At 47.1% G+C, this 26,277-nt stretch overlaps 1 protein-coding gene and 1 pseudogene across 3 annotated transcripts; both read left to right on the forward strand.

Moving 5' to 3' along the window:
- Window positions 1-4,413: 4,413 nt before the first annotated feature.
- On the forward strand, window positions 4,414-4,939 carry LOC107508104 (annotated as a pseudogene).
- Window positions 4,940-11,501: 6,562 nt separating this feature from the next.
- CD300LG (CD300 molecule like family member g) lies at window positions 11,502-25,669 on the forward strand. Of its 3 annotated transcripts, none has more exons than XM_016139664.2 (8): window positions 11,502-11,629; window positions 12,526-12,858; window positions 15,468-15,566; window positions 16,344-16,551; window positions 17,231-17,343; window positions 18,917-18,975; window positions 23,524-23,634; window positions 24,210-25,669. In XM_016139664.2, the coding sequence occupies exons 1-8, from the start codon at window positions 11,587-11,589 to the stop codon at window positions 24,291-24,293; spliced, it is 1,050 nt and encodes a 349-aa protein (XP_015995150.2). In that variant the 5' UTR covers window positions 11,502-11,586; the 3' UTR covers window positions 24,294-25,669. The 3 variants fall into 3 exon arrangements, with proteins under 3 accessions (XP_015995150.2, XP_015995152.2, XP_015995151.2); XM_016139666.2 differs by having other exon boundaries at window positions 16,476-16,551; XM_016139665.2 differs by lacking the exon at window positions 15,468-15,566.
- Window positions 25,670-26,277: the final 608 nt, after the last annotated feature.

Genomic DNA, 26,277 nt, shown 5'->3' on the forward strand with positions numbered 1-26,277 from the left:
GTACTCCCTCCCCACACTCTTCCACCCGAACCCCGAGGAGCCCCCTTCCTGTGCCCCCTAACCCGGGTACACTACCAGCCTTGCCGACTGCTCCCACCGCCCGCACAGACCCCCCGCCCCCGCAACGTGTTGCTAGATGGACGCTCGCTTAACATATAATTTGGTTTTACAAACATTTATGGAGCGCCCTCCAAGTGCCAGGCACTGCGCTAGAGGATGGGGATTCAAAGACAATTGAGGCAGAGATCGTGAATTTGAGGGACTCCCCCCCCCCCGCCCCCCTGCCGCGGCCGGGGCGGGGAACTGGTCAGACACGAAGACAACTCGCTGTAACAATGCAACGTGCTGGGGAAGATTTATAGATGCACGCTGCTCTGGGGGCTCGAAGAAGTAAGGGAGGGAGGAGAGGGAGGGCTTAGGGCTGCAAGGCTCAAGTCTGTCCCGATGGGGGTGGGGAGTAGGGCTGTGTGCAGGGGCTTCTCTTGGGAGACAGGCTCGGAAATGACCATGACCACCACTGACTTTTATTGTGCTGTCTCTAAGCCCCAGATCCCTTCGCACCACATTAACCCGAGATAGAGACCATTATTATCTCTGCTCTGTAATTGAGGAAACTGAGGCTCAGGAGTGGAAGGCTGTGTATGGAGGAGAGGGCAGGAGCTGCGGGTGAGAGCAGGTGGTTGTGGGTTAAGAGAGTGAAGAGTAGGTGAGTCCCTTCCCTCCTCTCCAGTAGCAAAGTAAACGCTGCACATAGTGGGGTGGGGGCGGGGGTGGGGGAGGGAGTGGTGGATCCAGAGGTTAAGTCTGGTATCAAGGAGAGGAAAGGGGTCCACAGCCCCACCCACCCCCACCACCACCCTCACCCACCCCTCACCCCCCTTCCCAAAGCCTGCAGTGCATAGGGGGTTGTCAGTGGCAGAGTATATCATGATGACATTTTCCCTCCTTCCTCAAACATCTACATCAATGCTTCCTCAAAGGTAAGGTACCTAGGAATTATCTAGGGGTTGTGTACTGATGGAGTGGTACTAGATTCTGCACTCCTAAAAAGCTCCCAGAGGATGCGATGTTCCTTGTCTTAGGACTTCACTTTGGGTAAAGACTACAGGAAGCACATTTTTACCTAGGATGCTTAGTGTTAGATATCAAGAGCCACCCATCATCATTGTCATCAGGGAAATGCACATTAAAGCCACAAGCAGGTATCACCATACATCTACCCTATCATCTAGCAATTCTCCTCCTAGGTATTTATTTGAGAGAAATAAAGTCATCTATCTATAATACATGTACAAGAATATTCACTGCATTTTTGTTCATAATAACCCAAAACAGAAAACAATCCAGATGTTCAACAACAAGTGAATGGATAAATAAACTGTGGTATATTTGTACAGTGGTATATTCACCAATCAGTAAAAAGAAGGAAATGACTATTCGAAAATTATCCCCACCATACAACGTGGGTGAATGTCAAAATACATTACACTGAATGAAAGAAGGCAGACGCAAGAAAACAGTGTGATCTTGATGCTGTCACTGCACTCAGAGCCCTTGTCTAGGCTTGTCCAAAAACCTGGTTTATTATTCTTGTACAAATTATCTAAAGTCCTTCAGAGAAGAAATAAATATTAACAGACCGATTTCAATGGAGTATAATTGTCAAAGAATTCCTCCCTCAAAAGCACCAGAGTTCTGCAGGAAAATTCTACCAAACATCTAAAGAACAGATATCTTTAACTCTTCTTGAACATAGAAATAGAAGAAAATCTTCAAAATTCTTTTTATAAAGTAAGCATAACATTGATAGTAAATCCTGTCAAGGAAAGAAAAAAAAAAAAGAACCAACCCTACAAATCAGGCTCACTTAAGAAAAAAATCCTAAAAACTATTTTAGCTGACAGTTTCACCAGAACACCAAAAAAATAATACACCATGATCAAGTAGACTAAGTAACTCTAAAAATGACTTAATATTTGGAAACTAAATGGTTTAATATTTGAAAATCTATTATTATAACTCCATACGAGGTAATCTGTTAATGGATAAAAAGTGAAAAATTAATATTATTATCTCCATAGAGCCTGAAAAGGTATCTATACATGATTTTTAAAAATATCTTTCAAAAATGAAGTGAATAAATGATTAAACATAGAGTTACCATAGGATCCAGCAACTCCATTCCTTGATATATACCTAAGAGAAACGAAAATATAAACACAAAAATTTATATGAGAATATTCAAGCAGTATTATTCATAATAACCAATATTGGGAAAAAAACAAAATGTCTATCGACTGATAAATGGATAAATAAAATGGATGGATACAGTGAAACATTATTTAGTAATAAAAATAAATGAAGTACTAATACATGCCACAATATGGAAGAACATGAAAACATTTTACTAAGTGAAAAAAAGTCAGTCACAAAAGACCACATATTGTATGATTTCATTTATATGAAAAATCCAGAATAAGCAAATCTTCAGAGACAGAAAGATTAGTGGTTGTCTAGGCTTGGGGATGGAAGTGAGGCGTGACTGCTCATGGGTACCAGGTTTCTTTTTAAGATGATGAAAATGTTCTAAAATTAGATTATGGTGACAGTTTTACAACTCTGTGAATATAATAAAAACCATTGAATTGTACACTTTAAATGGATGAATTTTATGATATGTAAATTATATCTCAATAAAGTTGTTTTCGTAAAAAGTAAATGGTCTAACTCCCCCAAATAAAAGACAGAAATCATCAGACTGGATTTAAAAGAAAAAAAAAAAAAAGCATGACTTAACTGCGTGCTACTAGAAGAATCTTACTTGAAGCATAAAGATATAGATAGGTTAAAAGAAAATGAATGAAAAAAGATTTACTATGGAAATACTAATTAAGAAAGCTGAAGACTCTGTTGATCAAGAAGACATATCAACCCGAAATGTTCATGAATGCCATGATTAGACCTCAAGGTGCCTAGCATCACCAGAGTCATTTGATGTCGCTCTAGGCATGTTAGCCAATATGAGCAGATGAGGAAATGAAAGAACAGGCACAGATTCTAGAAGGAGGTGGCCCAAGTGATACGTGGTATGCCTAGAAACTCAAAAGAGTAGGCTAAAGGTAGAAATAGAAGTGATGAGAAAATTAAATAAGATGACAGAGTACACAAATTGATATTAAAAATTCAATGACTTTTTTATGAACAAAAATAATTATAAAGTATAATGAAAAAATTGCAAACTAAAATAGCAACCAAAAGATTAAATACCAAGTTATAAACCTCATAGGAAGAGTGAAGGACCTATTGATATATGAGGGGAAAAAACCTTTAAAACACTAGTAAGGGACATAGACAATAAACTGTAACTTGGATAGGGAAAAGGATAGGTCAGCACTGAAAATATGACAATTCATTCTAAAATAATCTCCAAACCCAATGTGATCTCAATTAAAATAAAAAAAGATTTTCAGCGAGAACTTCTTAAATGCTACTAAAATTCATCAGGAAAAATAAGCATTGGTTTACAGCAAGAAAGTCCTGAAAAAGAAGACTTATGGGACCAGGTGGGTTGGGGTGAAAGGTGGCCTAAGCCCCAACAGATATGAAACATATCCGATATGAAAACAATTTTGTAAAGTTTAGTACCGAAGAAACCAACAGCCAGACAGATAGAATGGAATAGAAAGCACAGAAATAGTCCTCATGTATATGATAATTTAGCTTTTTAGAAAGATGACATTATAAATATATACATTACATATATATGTACATATAAATGTGGGGGGAGGAATTACTGAAAAAAAAAACATAGTGTGGGGACAATTAGTTACTCTTTATGCAAAAAGAAAAAAAAAGCTGTATCCCTACCTCACTCCTCACACCCAGTAGGTTTAGGATGGCCGTTCTAAGCAAAATCTAAACCCAAATCTACAAAGAAAAAGATAGACATGAGTGACTAAGTAAAATGTAAACACTTTTATAGGCAAAAACAGTATTTGTAACATATGATATCGTATGCAATAGGATAAACAGCTCAGTTCTTTAATTTAAAAGAGTTCACACTTTTAAAGTTCACACACTTTAAAGAAAAAAATGAAAAATAGAAAAATGTTCAAAGAAAATAGGCATTTTGCTACAAAACACATACAGATAGCCAATAAATATACAGAAAGATCCGAGACCTTATTCTATTAAGAATTCTAAACCAGGCAGTACCCTCTGTGGTCCCCCAGATCTGTCTCTTGCTTCAACAGTGTTTGGACGGAACAGACCCAGGGATGTCCTTTTTTCCAGCCTTCGATCACCCTCCAACCTCTTTTCCAGTTGCAGCCTTTGGGATCTTCTTAGCCATCCTTGGCCTCTGAGACCAGCCAACACTGTGTTTTGAGCTTAATTCCTTCTTGCCTAACAACCATGAGCTCTCAAATCTGTCAGAATTATTCCACTGAGGTGGAGGCCACCGTCAACCGCCTCGTCAACCTGTACCTGCAGGCCTCCTACACCTACCTCTCTTTGGGCTTCTATTTCCACTGTGACGATGTGGCTCTGGAAGGCGTGGGTCACTTTTTCTGCGAGCTGGCCAGGAGAAACTCGAGGGCGCCGAACTTCTGTTGACGATGCAAAACCAATGTGGTGGCTGCACCCTTTTCTAGGACCTACAGAAGCTTTCTCTAGATGAGTTGGGTAAAACTCAGGTTGCCATGGAAGCCACCATGGTCATGGAGAAGAACCTAAACCAGGCCCTTTGGATCTTCATGCCCTGGGTTCTGCCCATGCAGACTCCCGTCTCTGTGACTTCCTGGAGAGCCACTTCCTAGATGAGGAGGTGAAACTCATCAAGAAGATGGGTGACCACCTGACTAACCTCCGCAGGCTGGCCAGCCCCCAGGCTGGGCTGGGCGAGTACCTCTTCGACAGGCTCACCCTCAAGCATGACTAACAGCCTTTGGAGCCCAGAGGCTTTTGAGGGGCCCCTCTGTATTCCCCTGGTTTTGGCCTTGTGCCTGAGCCTCTCCTTGGAACCAGCAGGCAGCCTTCTAACCATCCCGGAGCCCTCTCCCATGCCTTGGACCAAATTGAAACAATAAAGCTTTTTTGCAGCAAGAAATATATATGTATATATAAACCAAACTAAAAACTGATGTCCCTTTTCACCCAGTAAGACAAAAATGTTTAAGTATGTTGACATCCAGTGCTGTCAAAGATGTAAGGAAATAAACACACTTACACATTTGGAAGGAGTGTTAATTGGTAAGAATTTTCGGGGAAAAGATTTAGCATTACTTACTAAAATATTTATATGTATATGTCCTTTAGCCCGGGGGATATTTGGGCAAGGAAATTGGAATGAAAAGTAAGGAGAAAGAGAGAGAGAGAGCGAGAGAGAGGTGAGTGAGATTTTAGAGCTGAATGCTAGGGAAAGAGAGCTGTACCTTAGGGTAGAGGTGACATGGGGCAGAGTTGGCCAAGATGGCTGAAAGCATAGGCAGGGGGGGTTGCCTCACCCAGCGAGGCCTTGCTTAAGATGCTCCACCCAGGGCAGCTGCAAACAGAGGAATACTATGAGCTCAAGGCCAGAGGAATGAATGACTTGGGATTCATCTTCACAGAGGAGAGTATAGAAGACACACTCTGGAAAAGATAGACTGTCAAAGGTCCTCCAAAAGGTGACAGAAAGGATCTGCTTCAGGCTACAGGCCTGCATGGTTTGGTTGGCATTCAGCCTAGACACCAAAGGGAACGGAAAACTATTCCAAGAGGAGACATGGGCTCACTCCGAGACATGCATTAGAAAGGTCTGAAGAAAGGGCAGGCTTAGTCCATTTACGTCTCAGTGAAAACCAGGGAAAGTACTGTAACTACATTTTTGTTTATTTTGAGATTTCTGATAACTCCTCTTGTTCGTTGTTTTTGTTACCATCTCAAAGAAATATATGTTTAGATTTGTGAAATAGAATGTGCACACAGGAAAGTGCATAAATGAGACAACTTCACAAATTAATGAAAAGTAAACACCTGTGTAGCCACCACCCCATGGAGAAATAAACTGCCAGCCCAGAAGCTCCTCTCAGATCACATCTCCCCAAGTCGGCAGATAACCACTACCGACTTTAGTAATCCCTTCTGCTTTCTGGTTTTACCATCTAAGCTAGTATATTACAATACAATACCATTTCATTTGGTCTCTTCTCAAACTTCATCCAGATAGGGTCATACGATGTCTTTTGCACGCCCGTCTTCTTTCTCTCAACATTACATTTTATCATGATTTACCTATGTTATCTATAATGTGTGCGGCTGATATTTTCTCCCACTCTTGGGTACGTCTTTTTGGTCTCCATGGCATCTTTTGATGAATAGTTTTTAATTTTAATACAGTCTAATTTGTCAGTCTTTTCCTCTGTGGTCTGTGCTTTTTGTGTCTTAAGAACTCTCTCCCCACCCTGAGGCCATGAACATATGCTATGTTATTTTTGAAAAGCTTTATCATTTTGCCTTTTTCATTTAGTTCTGTTAATTGAGTTCTGTGTGTGATGGGAGGAAGGGATCACATCTTACATTTTTCCCTCGTATCCCAACATGCTTATTGAAAAGACCATCCTTCCCCAACTACTCTACGGTGCCACCTTTGTCACAGATTAAGTGTCCACACTGTACTTCTCTTGGACCCGGGCAAGAGAGCCCATACTTTGGGCCACAGGCTCTAGCATCCCTCATATTATAAACACACACGTACATGCTAAAGAACACATGGTGTGTTTCTTCACGTTTAGAACATTCTCAGCAATTATTTATTTCATTACTGCTTATGTCACATCCTCTGTCTTCTTTCATTCTGTGTCTCAGATAAAAGATATGTTAGGCATCATCACTTTATTTTCCATTTCTCTTGTCCTCCCTTCTCTATTTTCCATCTTTTTCTTTCTCTGTGCTTCATTCTGGATGGTTCCTTCAGTTCGCTATTATCATTTCAACTGTGTCTCACCTGAAACTCATTTATTGAATTCTTAATTTTAATTACTGTATTTTTTCAGTCCTAAAATTTTATATTGTCCTTTATGAGACTGCTGGGTCATTTTTTTTTTATATATTTTCCAGTTCTCTGCCCAAAATTTCAAGCTTGACTTTTACCTTCTTGAACATAGTAAGAATCATTGTTTTAAAAATGCTCTCACTGTTTTCAATCTCTGGAGTCTCCATGGGTCCGTTTCCATTGTACATTCTTGCTTAAGGAGTCTTGTCTCCTCATACTATATCTGGCTCTTTTTGATTGTATATTGGGTTGTATTTGAAAAAAACAATTTTTAAAAATAATTTGAGGTTTAGGCTGATGCCATTTTATTTCAGAAAGGATTTTCATTGAAATCTTTAAGGCATTTGGGGGTAGGGGTAGGGAGGCTATTACCAGACCAAGGCCATTTTAAATTCAAGTTCAAAGCTTGATGTTTCCAGGGACATCTAAATGACAGGAAGCTAAGTGAAAGCCCATTGTGGCCTGGTTTATTTGCAGTTCACCCTTCTCCCAAAGTGCAGCCCTCTGGGGTCCTAGCATAAGGTGATTATATACATCAGATTCTCTGCCCTTGGAGAGCCCTAGACTCCTAACTCATCCCCTTAGCTGCTTCTCCTGAATCAGTAGATGTTCCAAGGACAAAAGCACCTTGCATGCTCAGCTCATCCTGCTGAGTTTCTATTTGCAGACCTCGACCTGGTAATTCCTCATGCTCTTATTAGTTCTTCTTGTTAGCTAATTTTTTATATCTTAAAAAAACTTGATGTTGTGGAATAATTTTAGGTTTACAGAAAGTCTTTGAATAGCCTTCATTCCATCTATTTCCCCAAACATTAACATCTTGTATAACCATGGTATATTTGTCAAAACTAAGAAATTCATATTGGTACATTACTAGTAACAAGACTCAAGACTTTATTTTGTATCGGTGGAAAAAATCAAACAATTGAGTTTGCACCTGGTTGAAGATGGGGGAGCCTCACGTAGAATAAAAGATGGAATGTGTGTGAGGGAACAAAAGACTGTGGTGTTTCGGGCTATGCCACAGCACAAAAACTCAGTGTTTTAACACATAAAAGTCCATTGCTTGTTCATATTAGGACTGCTGCAGGCTTGGTAGCTTGTCAGGGCAGCTTTCTTCCAAGTGGTGACTCAGCAATCCAGGCTCTTTCCAGCTTGTGGTTCACTCGTCTTTGTCAAAGACACATCTTCCCCTCTCTTGATGCTTCCTTCCATGAGGAGGGAGCCCCACTGTTATAACACCCTTGGTCTCTCTCCATGTCATTTATTCAATTGATGAATTTCAGGGAGAAACAAGTCATGTGTCACCCAGCCTTCTCTTCTCCCCTTTCTCTTGAGAGCTGGCTTCCCAGTAGAGAGTGTGTGTTTGTACTTCTACTCTACACCTGAGTGTGACAGGGACAGCCACAGCCCCACCGTTGGGGGAAGACTTGAAGTTTTATAGCACTGCCTATGACTACATAAAGTCTACTTAATTCTGCGGTTCAGTATCAGGAAGCCCATTCTCCTATACCAAAACCTTGTTCCTGCACCTGTATAAATACAACCGACACAACTCACACTTTAATTTTTGTCATAAATTCATTCATTGCCTAATACAGTTGTTTTCCTCCCAGAGTAATTTTGCCTCCCAGGGTGATATTTGACAATGTCTAGAGACATATTTGATTGTCAGAACACAAGCGGCAGGAAGGGGACTACCAGTATCTAGTGTTGGAGGTCAGAGAGGCCACTAAGCATCCTATAAATCCCAGGACAGCCCCCACAATAAGGAATTATCTGACCCAAAATGTCAGTAGTGCTGCTGCTGAGAAAACCTTATCTAAGGGGAGCAAATGACCATCCTAGATCAGCAGAAGTGACCTTGTCCAGGTGAGTCCAAACCAGAGGGGAATCGAATAGGGATGACTAACTGGCACCTGTCAATCTTTGGCCAGATTTTGTCTGCCCTACTAACAAGCCTCTCTAAACTCTGCCCCACAGCTAAGATTGAAATTTCAATTCGAGTTTTCTCAGCTGGCTCAGAGTTAACTAGGTCTCTTTAGGGTTCTCTCTACTCCTCCCTTCTCCCTTGAATGGTCTTAAGTCCTGGAGGTCTTTACTTATCATCACCGAAGTAGGGGGCAGCCTTCATCCTTGTCTATCTGCGCCAGCATCTGCTGAGCTCTCTGACTTCCTGTGGGCTCCACCGTGGCTGTTTCTCCCTCCCCATGTCTGCTGCCCACCCCTTCATCCCAGCCATGGTTCCTCTAGACATGGCCAAGCCACTCTCGGGCACACAGATGTCATAGGGATATGCTGAGGCTGCTGCAAGCCCACTGGTCCACACGAGGCCTTTTGCCTCGTTGTTCTCCCTCTCTTTGACGGCAGGGCACCTCCAGTGCTCTGAGTAAAAAGCAGAACAAAAGAGTCACCTTGTCTCAAATCCCCAAACCCACCGGAGGATTTATCCATTACCCCCATACATTCCAAGGGGCAGGACCAGGCGCATGGCCCACACTAACCCCTTATCTAGGCCCTTCTCCCCAGCTCTTGTAATACTTCCAGACCTGGAAGATCTGTTTCTAACAGAGTCTTCGAAGCTAGCTCCTGGCTAGTATGGGGATTGCAGGGTGGAGGGAAGGATCTCACAATACCTATGAAGGGAACAAGGATGATGTGTATTAGAGCCAACACCCTCTACATAAGAATAAAAATTTTAGTAACACTTGTTTTCCTCTCCTAAAATGCAATCATAAATAATATACCTTCTCACACACTTAATTTTTAAATATATCACTATAATGCCTCAGCTGTCATAGAGTGAAAAAAAATAAAAGGAAAACACTTGTCACCAAATAACACATTATTTCAAAGTGTTAGTGTGCAGACCCCTGACACTAGAAAACAAAATGAAGTGTCGGATGCTTGCCCCTGCTTCCAATAAACAAGTTAAGATTTATGATAAGTGAGCAGATCAGAACTTAGTCTGTATAAAGACAAAACAAAAATGAAAGAACAGAGACACACTATCAAACCCTAAAATAAATATTATTTTTAATATCTGCTTTTAAAACTGCAAAAACTGATTCTCTTTTGCAGTCTGTATATGTGACAAGAGTCAGGTCCTGGGCTGAGATCATGGTTACATGGTTTTCACTGAGGCGAACCTCTGTCCCTACCCATTAAATTCCAGCAGTGCCCCCAATCATCGTGAAATTAAAATATGTCTCCCACATCATCAGAATAACACACACACACACACACACACACACACTGCCCTCTCAGAACCACTGAGTTATTACTTCAAATATTAGCTGCCCAAGTGGGTAAAATTCCAGCTGCACACAGGGAAGAATATATGCCAAAATGTAAATAATGATTTTCTGAGACAGAAAGGGGATTACAGGAAAATTCCCATTCTTTTTTTTATTTTAACATTTCTGTAATTGTGTACATGGTTGCTAACAGCCTGTATGAACTTTGCGATCACACACACACACACACACACACACACACACACACCCGCCCCCCCCCCCCCTCCCGGCAGCTACTTGGGAAAACGGTATGTCAGGGCTCCTCCAGTGCGCCTGTCGGTTTTAGTGCGCCTGTCGGTTTTGCTCCTTTCGCGGATTCAGTTCTGCAGTGGGAAAATGCTAATTCACTTTTTAAAATGCCAACACAACTCAGCGCGCAGGGGTTGACCTGCTTTGCAGTGCGGCCCGCAGATGACTCCAGCTCAACCCACCCCTGCAGCTTCCCTCTCCGGTGGTGCCGCTTGCCTGCACTGCCCCCCCGTGGCCAAGGGAGGTTCTGCGCCCTCCGGGATGCGATGGAGAAGGAGGGGCAGTGGGCATCGCTGGAGGGGCTCTAACCTCTGTACCACCGGCCGCTTGGCAGTCTGGTGAATCTTCTGGGCCCCCTCTCAGGATAATGGTCTTTTAAATATATAAAATAAAATACATATGCTTAGAAGAAAGCCAATAATATTGAAGTGGTTGTCGAAATATTTATATGTCTAATATAGGTATAAATGTGGTTCTTTATTAGCTTTTTAAATAATCAGCTTCAGTGGCAGTTCTAATAACTGATGATTTTCCAAGCAGTGAGGAGTGTACGTGATATTTTGAGCTATCAGTGACAACTCATGTGCTAGTGTCTGTGAATTTTATCAATGACAAAGTCACGGGTCCTGCTAATGCTCATGTCAGAAGGAAAAGATTTTGCTGAAAGGTTAGTGCAAGTTATTACATAATTTTTTCCCATCCAAATTCAGGGACTCCCTGAATTTTGTACAGATTCCCTGGGGTGTGTGCCTGTGGGCATGGTTAAGACCGCCTGCAGGAGACACTGGTTTGGGAGAAGGGCCAGTGGGTTTTCAGGCAGGGGGTGGGGATAAGTAAAGGGAGAGGCAGAGGCGGCTCCCTGGGCTGGGAGCCCAGTGGTGACCCACACGCCCCATCCCCTCTCTTCCTCATCTGGACTTTGCTCATCTGGAGGAAGTTAAAGCCCAGTGTGACTGGGTGAGGAGCTCCCAGTCCCAGGTCAGTGCTCCGGCGTGGCCGGCACCCACGATGAGGCCCCTGGTCCTGCTGTGGAGCTGCCTGGTGCTCCCAGGTGAGATGGTGGCAGGGGGAGTGGTGGAGGGATGTGGGGCTCTGGTTCTGCAGAGAGAGGACCTCCTGAGAGGCAGCCGCGCTGCCTGACCCTTTCAGGCTTCACCCCGCCCCACTCGTCCTCAGACTCCTCAGCCCTCAGAGGGGGCTGGCGCTTGCCGGCTCTGGAGGCCAGAGCCAGGTCTTCTCACGGACCTAGGGGTTCCCTCCTTTTTGTGGCTGTGGGAGGTACTTTCCCTGTTTCACCTTCGTTTTCCGACTCTGTGTCAAGCCTGGAGGCAGACAAGACACCCCGAATATGGTTGCCAGGATAAACTCAGCAAATAGTTCTTGAACCTCTGCTTTACCACTCACGACAACTCTGAGAGGTAAAGAATTATCCGGTTTCAACAATTCACAGACCTGCTTTTTTTTTTTTTTTAACTTTTCACATCAAAAATCAGGATGCATCTTATAAGTGATGTCAATTGTTCAATTGACGACGTTTTTCTTAGTGGTATATAAAATTATAGTGTATCTTACATATGATAACATCGTAAATGACATGAAATAGGACATTGTCATCACGTATAGAGAAAACTCAGAGGCCCGGAGAGGACAAGCAGATTCTCCAAGGTCACACAGTTATTAAGCGTCAGTTCTGGGACTCGAACTTCAGACTTTCTGAATCTAGAGCTTCCCTGCCTACAATCCCTTTAATACATCAGGTTTAGGGAAACAATTATGTAGAAATATATATATTTCAACAGCCTGTCCCAAAGTCCCCTGGTGGAGGAGGGTAGTACCAGCTTTGACAGGACTGCCCCCAGAGAGGGGTGACCGAGGAAAGCTTTTTGGTCTTGACCCCAGGATTTGAATCCAGGGGATTCCAACCCCCACCCATTTCTGTGGTTTCAGGTTATGGAGCCATGGTGGGCCCAAACGAGATCGTCGGATTCGAAGGCGACACTGTGTCCCTACAGTGCACCTACAGGGAGGAGCTGAGGAAGAACAAGAAATACTGGTGCAGGAAGAGCGGGCTCCTCATCCCCTACTGCTCGGGCACGATCTACACAGAAGACGGCCAGGAGAGGACAAAGGGCAGGGTGTCCATCCAAGACAACCCCCAGGAGCTCACACTGAACGTGACCCTGAGGAATCTCACCAGGCAGGACACGGGGAAGTACTGGTGTGGCGTCAGTATACTGGGTTTCGATGAGACTTTCTTGGTCTCTCTGGTAGTCCTTCAAGGTAACAAATGCCTCTCCTTCTCTGGCTGGAGGATAGGAGATGCAGAGGGAAGGAGGGAGGGGCGGGTGGTTGGGTGGTGGTCAGTGGTGCACCTAGTTTCCCCTCCACAAAGGGGCACAATGCCTCATGCGGGAGGGTCTCAAGGACGCAGTGAGATCACAGAGGTCAAACGTTTGGGGCACAGACCCTGCCGCATGAGCCTCAGCTCTTCTTTCACTGTCGCTGCCCAAGGTCACACCATTAGTAGGTGGCGAAGCGGGGTTAAACTTGGATCTGTCCAACTCCAGGCTCACTGCCTTTCTTCTCTGTTCAGATATAGGAGAGAGATTGCCATGGGCTGGGAACAAGGTGGACATCCCACAGAATAAAAAAGACTCCTTCCCTCCCTCCCTGGAGTCAGAGAGATAGATTCCTAAGGATTCCTCAGGCTAGGCCTCTAGCCACTGTACCCGAGATCCACCCACAGCATCGCCCAGGCCAAGGCCACACTGGTCCCACCTGCCTGTGGCCTCGGCTCTCCCTTCTCACCTCCTCTAACCCCAATCTTGAAGTCCCAAGGAAAGATAGGAGGAGTGCCTGGGAACCAGCCTCAGAGGGGCTTGTTGGGCTCGGGGGTGTTAAGGGGCCAAGGCTGGAACCATGGGGCTCAGACCAGGAATGGAGTACCTCTGTAGGTGCCCAGACTCGCACCTGGACCTGCTAAGCCAAGGAGAAAGAAGCCAGAGAGGGCCCAGGGGTAGCCAGCCCCAGTTTGTGGGTCAGTAAGGGGGAGGTAGGTCTTCGTATCCCATTTCGCAGAAGGTGGACTGAGGCTCTAGGAGATAAAATGATTTGCCCAGTGCCTTGTGGCAGGAAGGGTGGAACCAGAATGCCAAAGCAGGTCATTTCTGGCTTTGGTGTCCGCTCTTTCCCTCTCCTGGCCCGAGAGCTGGGACCCATCTCATCCCCGCTGCCAGATCCCCAATATGATGAGTCTCAAAGAAATAAAATTCTCACCAAATTCATAGCCGCATCAAGACCACATCGATCAGAACCACATGATTTACAAAATTCCCCAATCTCTTCCAATTTTTATCAATATTCAGACCTCATTTTCATCTTGTGGTGATCAATTTCACCTGTATTTGAGGCTTTCCTATTTTCACTTTTACCCCCATTTATCATTATTTATTTGTGTCTAACATATGCATCATTTTATTATCTTCTGGTATCAGACCTTGCCGGCCTATCTCTGGTGACAGTTGGGATATTGAAAATAGAGAAGACTCATGGCAGTGGTGAGCTGGCGAATGTTTAACAACTGGCTGGGGAACCTCCAACTTGAAATGTGTGCCAGCTTATCTGGTGTAAAAGCCCCTGTCCTGGCCAACTTCCAGCCACCAACAGCTTAACGACTGGCTCACGAAATTCCTGAAAAGTTAAGAATCAGCTCTCACAGAGCCAAGTGAGCCTCTCAGTACACCACTGAGTATGCTGAAGCATTAGAAGATTCTAGGAATGGCCAGAATAAGACAAAAGTGCCTACTATTATTTCTTTTTATTCGTCTTTACCTAGAGGCCCTAGATAATGAAATATGATAAGATTAAGAAGTATGAATATTGGAAAGGAAAAGAAAAATACTCTTTATTTGCAGAAGATATGATTCTTTACTCAGAAGAGTTGGAGAAAAACTGACCTAGCGTTAGAATAGAGAATGGTGGGGAAAGAGAGAGCCCAGCATGACATGTAAGTTGGGAGGCGACTGACAGACGTGGGAGTCGGGGAGCTCCGTGGCTCCTGGGGGGTTGGCCACGCTAGGTTTATGCCCACTGTGCTGGGCACGGAGGTTGGCATGTTGCCCTCGAGGGTGTCCAGCCTAGTGGGGAGGGAGACCCCATAAACAAGTCGTTGCGGCGTAATTGAACGTTAGTTCCACTGGCGACGTGCACAGGGTACAGTGGGTACACAGAGGAAGAAGGATTTGTTCCTTCCAGGGAAGATGTCACAGAGGAGTTGACTTTGAGCCAGTGCTTGAAGGACAGAAAGAAGTGTGTTAAGCAGAGATGGGAAGGCAAGGCACGGCACACAGAGGAACAACGTGGCGGAGTCATGGAGGCAGGCAGGAGGCTCACTTAAACGGGACGAGAGGGCAACTCTCTGTGTCAGGCTCATGGACGGGGAAGAGGTGAAGCTGGCAAGGTGGGTTGAGTCTGAGTTTAAAAGGCCTTGAAAGGCTTAAGACAAAGTTTGAACTTTAGCTTATGGGCAATGGGGCAGCCATCGACTATTCTGAAGCAGGGAGTGATGGGATCCAATGTGTATTTTAGAAACAAAACTGGCATCAGTGAGAAGGGTGGCGTGGAAAGGGCAGGCCGAGGGGCAGTTGGAGGGCGAGGGAAGCTGAAAGTCTGAGCCCAGCGGGAGCCCAGGGGACTGCAGGACGAACAGGCTAGGGATCTGCTGGTATCTCCCATGGTGACTGCCTGTGGGCTGAGGGGAGAAGATGACCATGCTCTGAGTAGAGGTAGGTCTTGGGGGCGGGAAGGTTCCTGGCCGCTCCCAAGGCAGGAGAGCTGCCTCAGAGCAATGGTCCCTGCCCCCCTGACGCCGGCCTCTTCCTTTCCCCTAGGTCCCTGCTGTCCTTCCCCAACCCCCTCCTTCCAGCCTCTTGCTACAACAAGCCTCCAGCCCAAAGCCACAGCTTGGCACACTCAGCTCCCACAACTGAGTGAGTGAATGGTTTTTCCGCCTTTCCTCCGGCCCTTTGTAAAGCGACATCCAGTGAGCTCCCCCTGCCTGGTGCCTGACACTGCACTTTACTGCCCTCACACTCTGAGGGATCGAAGGCTTAGCAGGGTTAGGTCATTTGCTTAAGGTCACACAGGAAGTAAACACAGCCTGACCAAAAAGTTCATGTTCTGTGTGCTCCACCCAGGGTTTAAGGGGTGAGCAGGGGAGGCTGGGCCTTGGGCCCTGACCTCGGGATCTGTCCGTGACACCCTGCCCTGCCAACCCTGTGGCTGTTTAAGGAGGTCAAGGCCTACTGAGGCATAGGTGGTAGGCGTGGGCATGTGATGGTGACATGAGGACTTTCAGTTGAGGGCAGAGGTGACAACTGGCCTGGACCGTAGGGGAAAGGCAGAAAGGCATCTACTGGAATGGATCATGGAGATGGGGGCAAGGAACAGTCTACGAGCACAAAAAGGGGCTAAAAACTGTGCAAAGGTGTGGGCCACGCCCGAGACATGGCCTGCTTGCTCAGACGGCTTCTCCTACACCTCTGTTTGCTTCCTGGTCTGTCCTTTTTCCTGGGATGTTCTGAGAAACTGGTCCCAGGGAGGGAAGGGGTCATGGTCAAGGGTCAGAAGTCCGGGGAAGCTGGGATTCCAAGGTCAGGGAAGGTGCTGAGCCATTGCTTTTGGACTTATAGCTTCTCCTAGTCTCCACCTGACAGTCACCACAGCCAAGCAGGGGAAGACAGAGGCCAAGGCCTTTTCGTTCACAGGGCCGCCCTCGGACGAGCACGCGGGAACCTCCCTGTACACAGGAACCGCTCCGCACGCAGGGAGCCCTCCTCACACAATAACTTCGCTGAAAGACGAGACCTCTCCTCATGAAGCAACTTCTCCTCATGCAGGGGCCTCCCAACCAGCAACACACCTGGACTCCGCCTCAACAGAGGACACAGGCCTCGTCCGCAGCTCCAAGTCCAGGTGAACTCCAGATGACCAAAGTCACCTTTCAGGCCATCACCAAACCATAAGGCGCCTTTAGCTAATAACAACCTAGCACTGTTTCTCCCAGGCGAACTCAGCCTATCGTCATGGCAGCAGATTGCAGCCCCATGGGCAGATTCAGCCCCCATTCCTCCCCTCAGCAGGGCCCCTGAGCAGTGAGAGACCTGCACTACAGGGCCAGCAGCCCTGTTGCCCTAGAAATGCAGATCTACCCAAGGAGAAGGGTCCAGCATGGCTCCAGTCCCCACAGGGGACTCTCCCACTGCTCCAGCCTCAGGAACAGCCACCCTCGTTCAGTAGCTTTTGCCTGTACACTATGCGCTGGGCCCTGTGCCAAGCATGAGAATATGGAACCCAAAAAAATTTTTTTTGTTATCTTACCCAACTGGAGTCCTAGCCTGAGGAATTGGTTCTTGGGGGTTTATATATAACTGCACTCAATTACTGACATCCAGGTAACTGCTGGCAAGTGTAGACCCAGCCGAAAGTGTCTCCTGGGGTTGGCAGTGGGGGCTGGGGTCCTTTCTTTTGGGACTGACAAGATGTTTGGCCCCTTATGCCCTCTGATCTCCTCGGGAAAGACAAGGGACATGGCTGAGATTCCAAAGAACAGGCTGCTGATGTCTAGTGACAGCCACTTTCATCTGACCCACAGCACGTCCCTCCCAATGGTCCGCATCTTGGCGCCAGTCCTGGTGCTGCTGACCCTCCTGCTGGCCACAGGCCTGGCTGCCCTCGGCAGGTACATGCTCCAGTGGAGAAAGAAAGGTGAGCAAAGGTGGATGGGAGTGGGTAGGAGGCTCTCGGCTGGGGACCGTACTGAGACCTGCAGTCCCCTCACCTCCCCAGAGAGACCTCGTGGTTCAGGGGATCTATCTGACACATTGGCATCAGGAGTCCTGCCACCCCTTCTGGGGGAACCACTGGGCCGTCAACAGTGGGAGAATGGGGGCTCTTGGCTTGCTCACATCAATCCAAGCTCATGAGTCACTTCTCTCCCTATCAACCCCAGCAAATCCGTGTCCAGTGTCTGCAGGTCCCGCTTCTTGTGTGAGGGCTGACTATAGGAGGGAAGGTAGGACTGAGTCCTTGAACTTAAAGGACCGACAGCCCTTGAACTTAAGCGTGATGGACATTGTGGCCCCCCGTCTGCCGCTGGGTCTCCAGAGGCATTCAGCTTCTTTCATTGTTTGACTTCAAAGCCCAGCTCCCCACTTTTTAGCTGTAACCTGGGGGAAGTCACCCAACTTCCCTGAGCCTTGGCTTCTTCAGATCACGGATATATGTCCACCAGCAATATTTAAAATTTAAAATTCTCTGACAGTCACATGAAAAGTAAAAAGAAACTAGTGAAGTTAACTTTAATAACATATTTTTTTAAACACAATATAGCCAAGTCATTATTTCAACATGAAATCAATGTAGAAGTATTAATGATACATATTCTACATTCATTCTTTCATATCGAATCTTTGAAACCTGGTTTAATTCAGAGTGGTGACATTTCCAGTGCTCAGTGGCCCCGTGTGACTCTTGGCTTCTGCGGCGGATGTCACAGATGAAGATAAACTGAATTAACAGTAATAGTCGCTACCACACGCCAGGCATTGTCGTGTGGCTGATGCTGCTTTTATCTCCTTAATCTCCCCAATACTACGGAATTAGGAACTGTTTATTATAAGTACCCTCATTTTACAGGGGAAGAAACTGAGGCACAGAGTGGTTAAGCGGCTTGCCCTGTGCTTTATAGCTAGGAAGCAATGGGGCCAGGATGACGTGTGGGAAAGCACTTTGCAAACTGGATGTTGTCCCTGTGAAGGTGACCGTGGGGATATCCTAGGCCTGCCTCCCAACTCCTTCCTGTGAGGCCCCAGAAAGAAATGTCAGCTTTGCCCGTGTCCCCAGGCTCACTCGGAGGAGTCAGAGAGGAGCACACAGGGTGGGAGCATTTCGGGTCACAACCTCAGAGCCTCTTGCCTCAAACTGTCACTGGCTAGGAGCAGTGACACCTCTTGGTAGCCTGTTAGAAATGCATTCTCTCAGGCCCCAATCCCAACCTACTGAATTAGAATCTGCATTTAAATAAAATTTCCTAGGGCACCATATGCCGCTGAAGTTTAAGAAGAAACGGAGAATTATTTCCCCAGCCAGTTTCTAGCCCACACGAAGGGATAGCCATGTACTGATCTCCAAAGGTCGGGTCATTGCCAATGGACTGAGCTGGAAGGGGCTTCTCTGCCCAACCTGCCTGCCAACTCCCTCTGGACCACCTCTGTGGGAGCGGCTGCAGGCTACTTGTGGTTACTCCTGGCTCCAAGGTGCTCTTTCTGGCCTCTTTCAGTTCAACCTGTTGCGGTTTCGGAGACACAGAGGAATGAGAAAGTCCACTTCTCACCTTTGGTAAGAAAGGAGACAGGACAAAGCCCAAGCTAGGACCCTGGACCTCTCGTGGCTGGAATTCGGGACACCTGGGTCCCACCTCTGCATCTTCCTATCTAGTCCTCCATGGCTGACCTCAAGGCAGGGCTTGCTTCCCACTTCCCACCTCTGGGTAACCTGTGTGAGGCCCCGAGAGAGACCAGACCTTCCAGCTGTGAGCTGACGGAGTGCCTGACTTCCCTGACTTCCTACAGGGCCAGGCAGAGCTCTTCCCCAGCCCCAGCGCCCTCTGTCCACCCCATTTTAGAACCAGAGAGGGCCTTTGAGATCATCTATTCCAGGCTTCTTCTAAATTTGGTGTAAACCTCCTTTCAGAATACCTAGGGTCAGCAGATAAGTGGAGGGTGTTAGAAACACACTCTCTCAAACGAAATCTCTAGGCATGGGGCCCAGGAACCTGAATTTTAAACATTATGCACCCCTCAACTCCAGGTTTCTGACAGCACATCAGATTATGACAACTACAGACTCTAGTAGTCTGCTTTTGCAGAAGAGGAAATTGAAGCCAAGGGAGGGTAAAAATCTTGCCCACAGTCATACAGCAGGTGGTGGACCGAATAGAAAGCAGGACCCAGATTTCTCTACTCCCAGCTCTCCTCTTTCCATTACACCCTAATGTTTTCTCTAAGCTTTCCTTGGCTCTGAGACTCAGGCTGATGGTGGTGCTCCGAGGACCAGGGATAGAGGAAATGGGGGTGCCTATGCCCACCTTCCTGTAGAGGGGAACCTGCCCTGAGGCCACCTGCCGCAGGGCCCTTCCCTGACCCTTGCAAAGAGAGACCGCTGGCCCCAGGCCAGAGACCACTCGGCCCCTCCCACACATAAGGGGAGGGCTGCAGAATCACAGGTTCAGCATCACCCAGCACCCCCAACCTAGCCCCTCCTCCCTCAGCTATTTACTGAGTTGCCTGCACTTTGAGTCCCTTAAGCTTCGGGGCAGGAAAGTGAGCTACTATTGCCTTCTTTTTCCTGGCGCCAGCAAAGACAAAAGCCTCTGGCTCATTCTCCCTAGCGAGGGGAAGGGGCAGGAATGAGATACTGGGCTGAGCTCAGGAAACAGCCTGTTGTTGTCTCAGGAAGCTCTTCAGGGCCAAAAGTGGCAGACGGGAGGGAGGAAAAGGGCTGGGGGGCGGGGAGCTGTCACTGACCGCTTTCAGAGAGCCCAGGCTCCTGGCCGTATGTCCCGGGGCTTACTCCAACTCCAGAAGAGGGGCCGGGGTGGGAGGGAGAACCTCCAGGCTGCACTGGGGAGGCCGAGATTGCCTGCGGCAGCCCTGCCGCCCCGCTTTGCTGCCCTGGAACCGCACTGGAGGGGCGGCCTTGTTCTGCTTCCTGCCTGAGTCCCCTGTCCTGCCCCAGCTTGTGGAGGAGGGGACAGGAAAGGGCACAGGGCCAGCAGGGAGGGGAGGGAATGGGATGGGGGAAGGATGGAACAGGGTCTCCAAGGGGGCAGAAGCAAGACCCTGTGAACGTGACCAGTTCAGAGGAAAGTGTTAGGGGTCAGAACAATGTTTTCCTTCCCAAGAGACTATGGAGGCTGAAAAAAGTTAAAACTTTTCCTCCTGCCTTCTAAGTTCTTCTAGCTGTATTAATATCAAATTAATAGAGACAGATCAACAGGAGAAAATCAAGTGTATGATACATGCTCCCAGGAAATTCGCATAAGCATGAAAAGACAGCGAGGCAGCATTTGGTGTATAAGACATTTTGGACAAAGGAGAAAAGGGGGAGGATGGTGTATTAGATTTCGGAAGTGAGAACGGGCGATTTACAGGTAGTTGAGGAAGAATGAAACAACAAGGCAGGAAAGTTGTTGCTAGGCAACTCAGAAACAATGGGACACAGGGGTTATCTAGCTAGGGCTTGGAATCTTCCTGACTAAGGCTAGGGTGAAAATTCTGCAGGTGATTAAGCTTCCTAAAATAGGTGTTTTTGTCCGAATCTTGGGTTGGAAAGGGGGAAAGCCAAAGGTTCTTTCTGGGTCTTATTTCTTAACAAACAGCTTAAAATCAATACCCCAAAAAGGCAGCTTCAGGATGGCAAAACTCCTTTTCCTCTTTTCTTGAACACCTACTACACGCCAGAGGCTTTACATATGTCGCTGAATCTTTGTAACTTCTGCACAGCTAGGTATTATAATCCTGCCCCACCCCCGCATTCTTATAGAATAAGAAATAGAGGCTCAGAGAGGGTTAATAACTTGCCCACAGCAACTCAACCCGAAAGAGGCGGAACTGGGAAAACTAACCACGTCTGGTCTGCGTGGTGGGGCTGCAACACCCTGTGCTTCTCCACCACCCACCCTGAGGTACAAGGGCTTAAGAAATGGAGCCAACTCCACAGCCCCAGACTCTTGCCCCAGACTCAGGCTGGCCTTAGATCGGGACTCCGCTGCAGCTTCTCAAGCCTGCCCTGTGTTTTTGCTACTGTTTTTCGAGTGCGTAAAAGCAGAGGCTCTCCTATATATCTTATATACTCTACGACCCAGAAAATGCCCCCACGCTTGCTGGAACAGGCTGCTGGTCCACGGCACAGGCAGAAGGACTGATGATAGACCAAGACCCATACAGACGTGGGGCAGTGGTCCTGGCCACTGCCTACGACGCAGGACAGGGCAAATCTCTCCGAGTGGGTGGGAAGCGGGAGACCAAGCCCCACACTGAGAGAAGAGGGTCCTTTGGCAGAGAGTGTGGAAAGAACTCAACACATCCGCCAAAGTTAAGGTCAAAAGGAAAGTTTATTAGAAAAGGGGTAACATACCAGAGACAGAGTGTGGGAATTCAGCTTATGTATATCATTCTTTAGTTCCTGTGAGTTATAGTTTCAAGACTTTGTTAACCCGTTTTCTATGATACATGATACGGGCATACAGTGAGGAAGCAGAAGAGTATGTAGCGTGATAAGGTAAGAAAATGTAGCCTGAAAAGCCCCCCACTGGAAGTTCCCAGCCTTTAATCCATAGGTTCTCCGTGGTTTTAGCCAGAGGGAATGAATGATTTTATTTGTGTAGGGCAGCCACTTAAAGACTCTGTTTTTCCTGTTTCCCCTTCACAGTGTGGGGAATGGGTTGTCAGCGATCCCAGCAGAAAGTTTCCTTTGTTCTGCAGGTGTCCTCCTGGCCTGGCTGCAGAGCTGGTCAGCAGATCGCAGTCTCTGAATGTAGCTTGATTTAATATTTTCGTTCTTTTGCCTCCTCCCTACATTACCTACATGTGTAGTTTGGCCTCTGCCCCCTGAGGCTCTTTCTTCAAATTAAGTCACCCTTGAGTCTGTGACACTTCTGCAGCTGCTGGTGGTCGGTGATCAGTAGTGGCTGGGTTTTGACCTAATCACAAAGCTGTAAACGTGGGATGAATGGGAAATGGACCCAAATCCATTCAGGAGTCTTCTAGTCAGTCCCAGCTCCGCCATATCGTCACTACAGGAAGGGCTGGAGGGACAAGGGGCTTGAGTGACAACATTGTGAAATCTCCTGTCCTCTTCCCCCATCCCCGGTCCCCATCCTCTGTAGCAGGGTATTGATAGAAGCGGGGGCCCCATTAGTAGACAGGGTCACTGAGACAGAGAGAAGTGTGTGACATGCCTTGCCAGGATGATACAGGAAAAGAGCTTGGGTCTGAGGTCAAACAGTGGCGAGTACAAGTCCCAGCACAACCGCTTGCCAGCAGTGTGACGTTGGCAAGTTACATCACCTCTCTGATTCTGTTTTCCCATCTGAACAGGGCTGTAGTTAGGAAAGGGTAAGAGGAGACACCCCCCAAGTATCCAGAATATGATAACTCCTTTCTTTGATTTCAGAGCCCATCAAGCCATGGGACTCTCTGGCTGGGGCACCTCAGGGCAGCTGTGCCCTTGGGAGACTTGGCTGGGGGCCTTGGCAGCTCCTGCCTGTGTTCTTCCCAGCTGTTAGGACAAGGGAACGGGAGGTGGAGAGGCCTGATGTCCCAAACTGAGGATCCATGGGAGTCGCAGGGCCTGGGTCAGGAGATGGGGTCCCCACTCGCTCTGGCCCAGCCACCTGTCTTCCTCAGGCTTCAGCTTCCTCACCTAATCAAGGAGGGGTTTACTTGGTCTCTGATGAATTCTTTCTGTTTGTTATTCAGTGAATCTTTTAGGTGCCCAATTTTGCTCTCTCTCTGGGCCTATTACAAAGAACCGGTAGCCTACACAATCCTTCTTCCTTAAGGCTAGAAATAACATTGATGAAAACAAATTAATCATTCCAGGAGTCCCCAGTTGTTGAGTGATAAAACATTATCATGAATATTCATTCTAAAGCTGAAGGAAAATCCTTATCCCCATTTTACAGCTGAGGAAACCGAGCCTCGGGGAGTTTAGGTGGCTTGCCCAAGGTCACACAGAGAAGAAGGAAATTGGGCCCCAGGACCCTGACTCCACAGCCAGCTTTCTTCCCCCTGCTTACCCTTCCTGCACTTTCCTTTCGTGTCCTAGCTCAAAGGCCAGCCCTGCTGCCAAGAACAGTCTGTTCTGACTCAGTCTCTGTTTTAGCCTCTGAAGAACGGTCATGTTCCAGAGTACGCCGTGATCGATCTTGCAGCGCGCACTAGGCCTCATGCCAGCCCCAAGCCCTCCTGCAGGGAGCTCCAGTGCCTAAGCCAGGTGTGGACAAAGGGCCCCGGGGGGTCTAGAGTCACCTCATCTGACTCCCCTCTGACAGTGTGGGGGGAGGAAGGCTCTTTCCTCAGCATCCACTCCCCAAACTGCTCCCCTGCATCCACCCGCCTACCCTATCACGACCACAGCCTCAGCTGGTCGTTTCACTCAGGAGACAAGGCTCTTGACCTTACATCCTCCCCCTGCCCTCCTCCCCGCCCCCCACCCCCACCCACACCCCATTCAGAAAATTCTCAAATAGCTTGTTGGGGAATCACAGCTTAAGGAGCTCTGGGCTGGCAGGATTCCAACGTCTAAAACCAGAACCTAGTCTGAGGCCGTGAGGATATAGCTTCCTCAGGGGATGGATGGATGAGGGATGGGGTGGGGGTGAGTCAAAGCCTGAGGATTCTGGGGAGAACTTGGTAGTTCCTGTGCCCCTCAGATGGACAGAGGCCTGGAACTGTGGAAAAGGCTACCTGGAGACCCCACGGCTGGGCTCTGCTTTCAACCCCCACTGTTGTCTTTATGGACCTCAGAGGATTCTACATTTCTAATAAGTGCACGATCATTCTTTCCAGGACATGGAGTGTGACTCGAGCCCAGGGCCACCCCTTCACATGTCTGAGGAAGAGCCCAGCCTCTCCAAGTTCATCTCCGTCTAGCGGCAGAGCGCTCTCCAGGCCTGACCTGCTATGACCGAGTGGCCTGATTCACACTGATTTGGATAAGCTTTCTGGCATTCTGCCCTGGCTTCAGAGTCCATGCCTGCCAGACTCCAGGGCTCTCCTCACCCTCCCCAGGCCCTCTCTCTTCTTGCATGCCCCAGCCTAACCCAGAAGCCTTTGTCAACCTGCAGTGGTGGCCTCACATTTCCAGCAGAGACAGGACCTCCCCAGTACGTTCACATTCCTGGGCAGGCGTGCAGCCACTGAACGTCACCCGGGCCAGGCAGGGCGCAGGAAATCTGGTCTGAGTTTGTATCTTCTACAGGCAATCCCCTGGTCTGGGTGCCCAGCAACAGGCCGTCTTCCTCCAGAGCCCACATTTTCCTCCCTTCCTTCTATCCTCAAACTGGGCACCGCTTTCTCCTGCAGAAACTAAGGAGGAGGAAGGAACATGGCCAGGTTAGAACCAGATTCTGATTTCTTGAAGGGCAGCTGTGAACCACCTGCAAACCGGTCCCGTAGAAAGCTGGTTAAAAATGTGATTCCTGGGCTCCACCAAGATCCACAAAAAAACAGTTCTGGGGCTCCGCCCAGGGCTCTGCATTTCTAATAAGTGCCTGGTTATTCTAATACTTGAGTTGAAGAACCAGTGGGCCTACTGAATTCAGGTCCCTCCAGCTTAGCATCTACATTTATTTGGTGCATGGGGGCTCCCACCTGCTTCTGTAGGGGCTGTTCTATGCAGGACACCATGACCGCAGCTATGGCTTTCCTGGGCCTGCCTGAGTCCAGGCCAGGGACAGGTGCACACTGGAAGGGAAGGAGCAGTTGCCTTTTGAATCTCCCCATGCAGCCAGGCATTCATTCAGGCTTTGGAAGGAGGATGAAGAAGAGCTTAATGACTTCCTTGTCAAGAAAGAGTTGACTGCATGTGGGTTCTGGTAGCTGGGGGAGGAGGGGGAACCACTGGGCCAGGTGGGTGTCTAAAATGGAAGAGGAAGGCGATAGAGCAGGAACCTAAGGGGAACCTCAAGATGACCCTGAGTCTGGCCCCCTGGAGAGGGGATGGCTGGGTAGAGTAGCAGAACTATTTTTTTCTTTTTCTATCTTCTTTCAAAAGTGAAGTGGGGGTTGCCCAGTATATAAAACTTAGAAAGATGGAGGGGAAAAAGAAACCAAGTCACCAAAGACCATCAAAATTGCATTTTGCTGTATTTCCTTCTCTTTTTTCTCCTCATTATTTGCTGGTGTTCTTTACAAGTTATTTTATATACACAACTTCATATCCTGCTTTCCTCACTTAATATATAATAAGCATTCCTCCACATTTTTATAAATGTTTTATAAATAAAATGTTTATTAGCTGTGTAATATTTCATCCTATCAGTGTGCTTCGATTTATTGGTTCTCTGTCACTAGATATTTATTTTCTATTTTTGCTTTATAAATAACGGCATGGTGAATCTTTGCACAAGGTTCTATCTACATTCAGAAATTTCCTTAAGAAGAATTTTCATATGTGGGATTGTCAGTAACATTTTCAAAGTTACCGATACCCATTGCTAAACAACTGAGATGTTCTAAATTAAATTACAATGGGCCAGAGAGTGAGGGAGACAGAAAGAATTATCCAAGTAATTGTTATTAATAATTGTTTGTATGTTTTAAAAATAATAATTATATATTATAACTAACCAACTGATGGCTTTGAGCCAACTGACAAAAGACTACTTACACTCCTGAATGTTTGTTGGAGCTTTGAATCAACCCCGGACTCCCTACCGTGGACCACCAGACATCCTGCATATGTATGAACTTTCAGGATTGTTGCTTATAATCAATCAAAAGTGGTAAATATTTCTTCCTTACGGATATCCTATCACAGAACTGCCCCTGCTTCGCCTTATCATGCCCCCCTTATCTGCAGCCAATGTAAATTCTTTCAAACAAATTACATCTTTTTTCCCTAAAACATAACATA

This window comes from Rousettus aegyptiacus, unplaced genomic scaffold (assembly GCF_014176215.1).
Source record: "Rousettus aegyptiacus isolate mRouAeg1 unplaced genomic scaffold, mRouAeg1.p scaffold_m13_p_6, whole genome shotgun sequence".
Taxonomy (NCBI): Eukaryota; Metazoa; Chordata; class Mammalia; order Chiroptera; family Pteropodidae; genus Rousettus; species Rousettus aegyptiacus.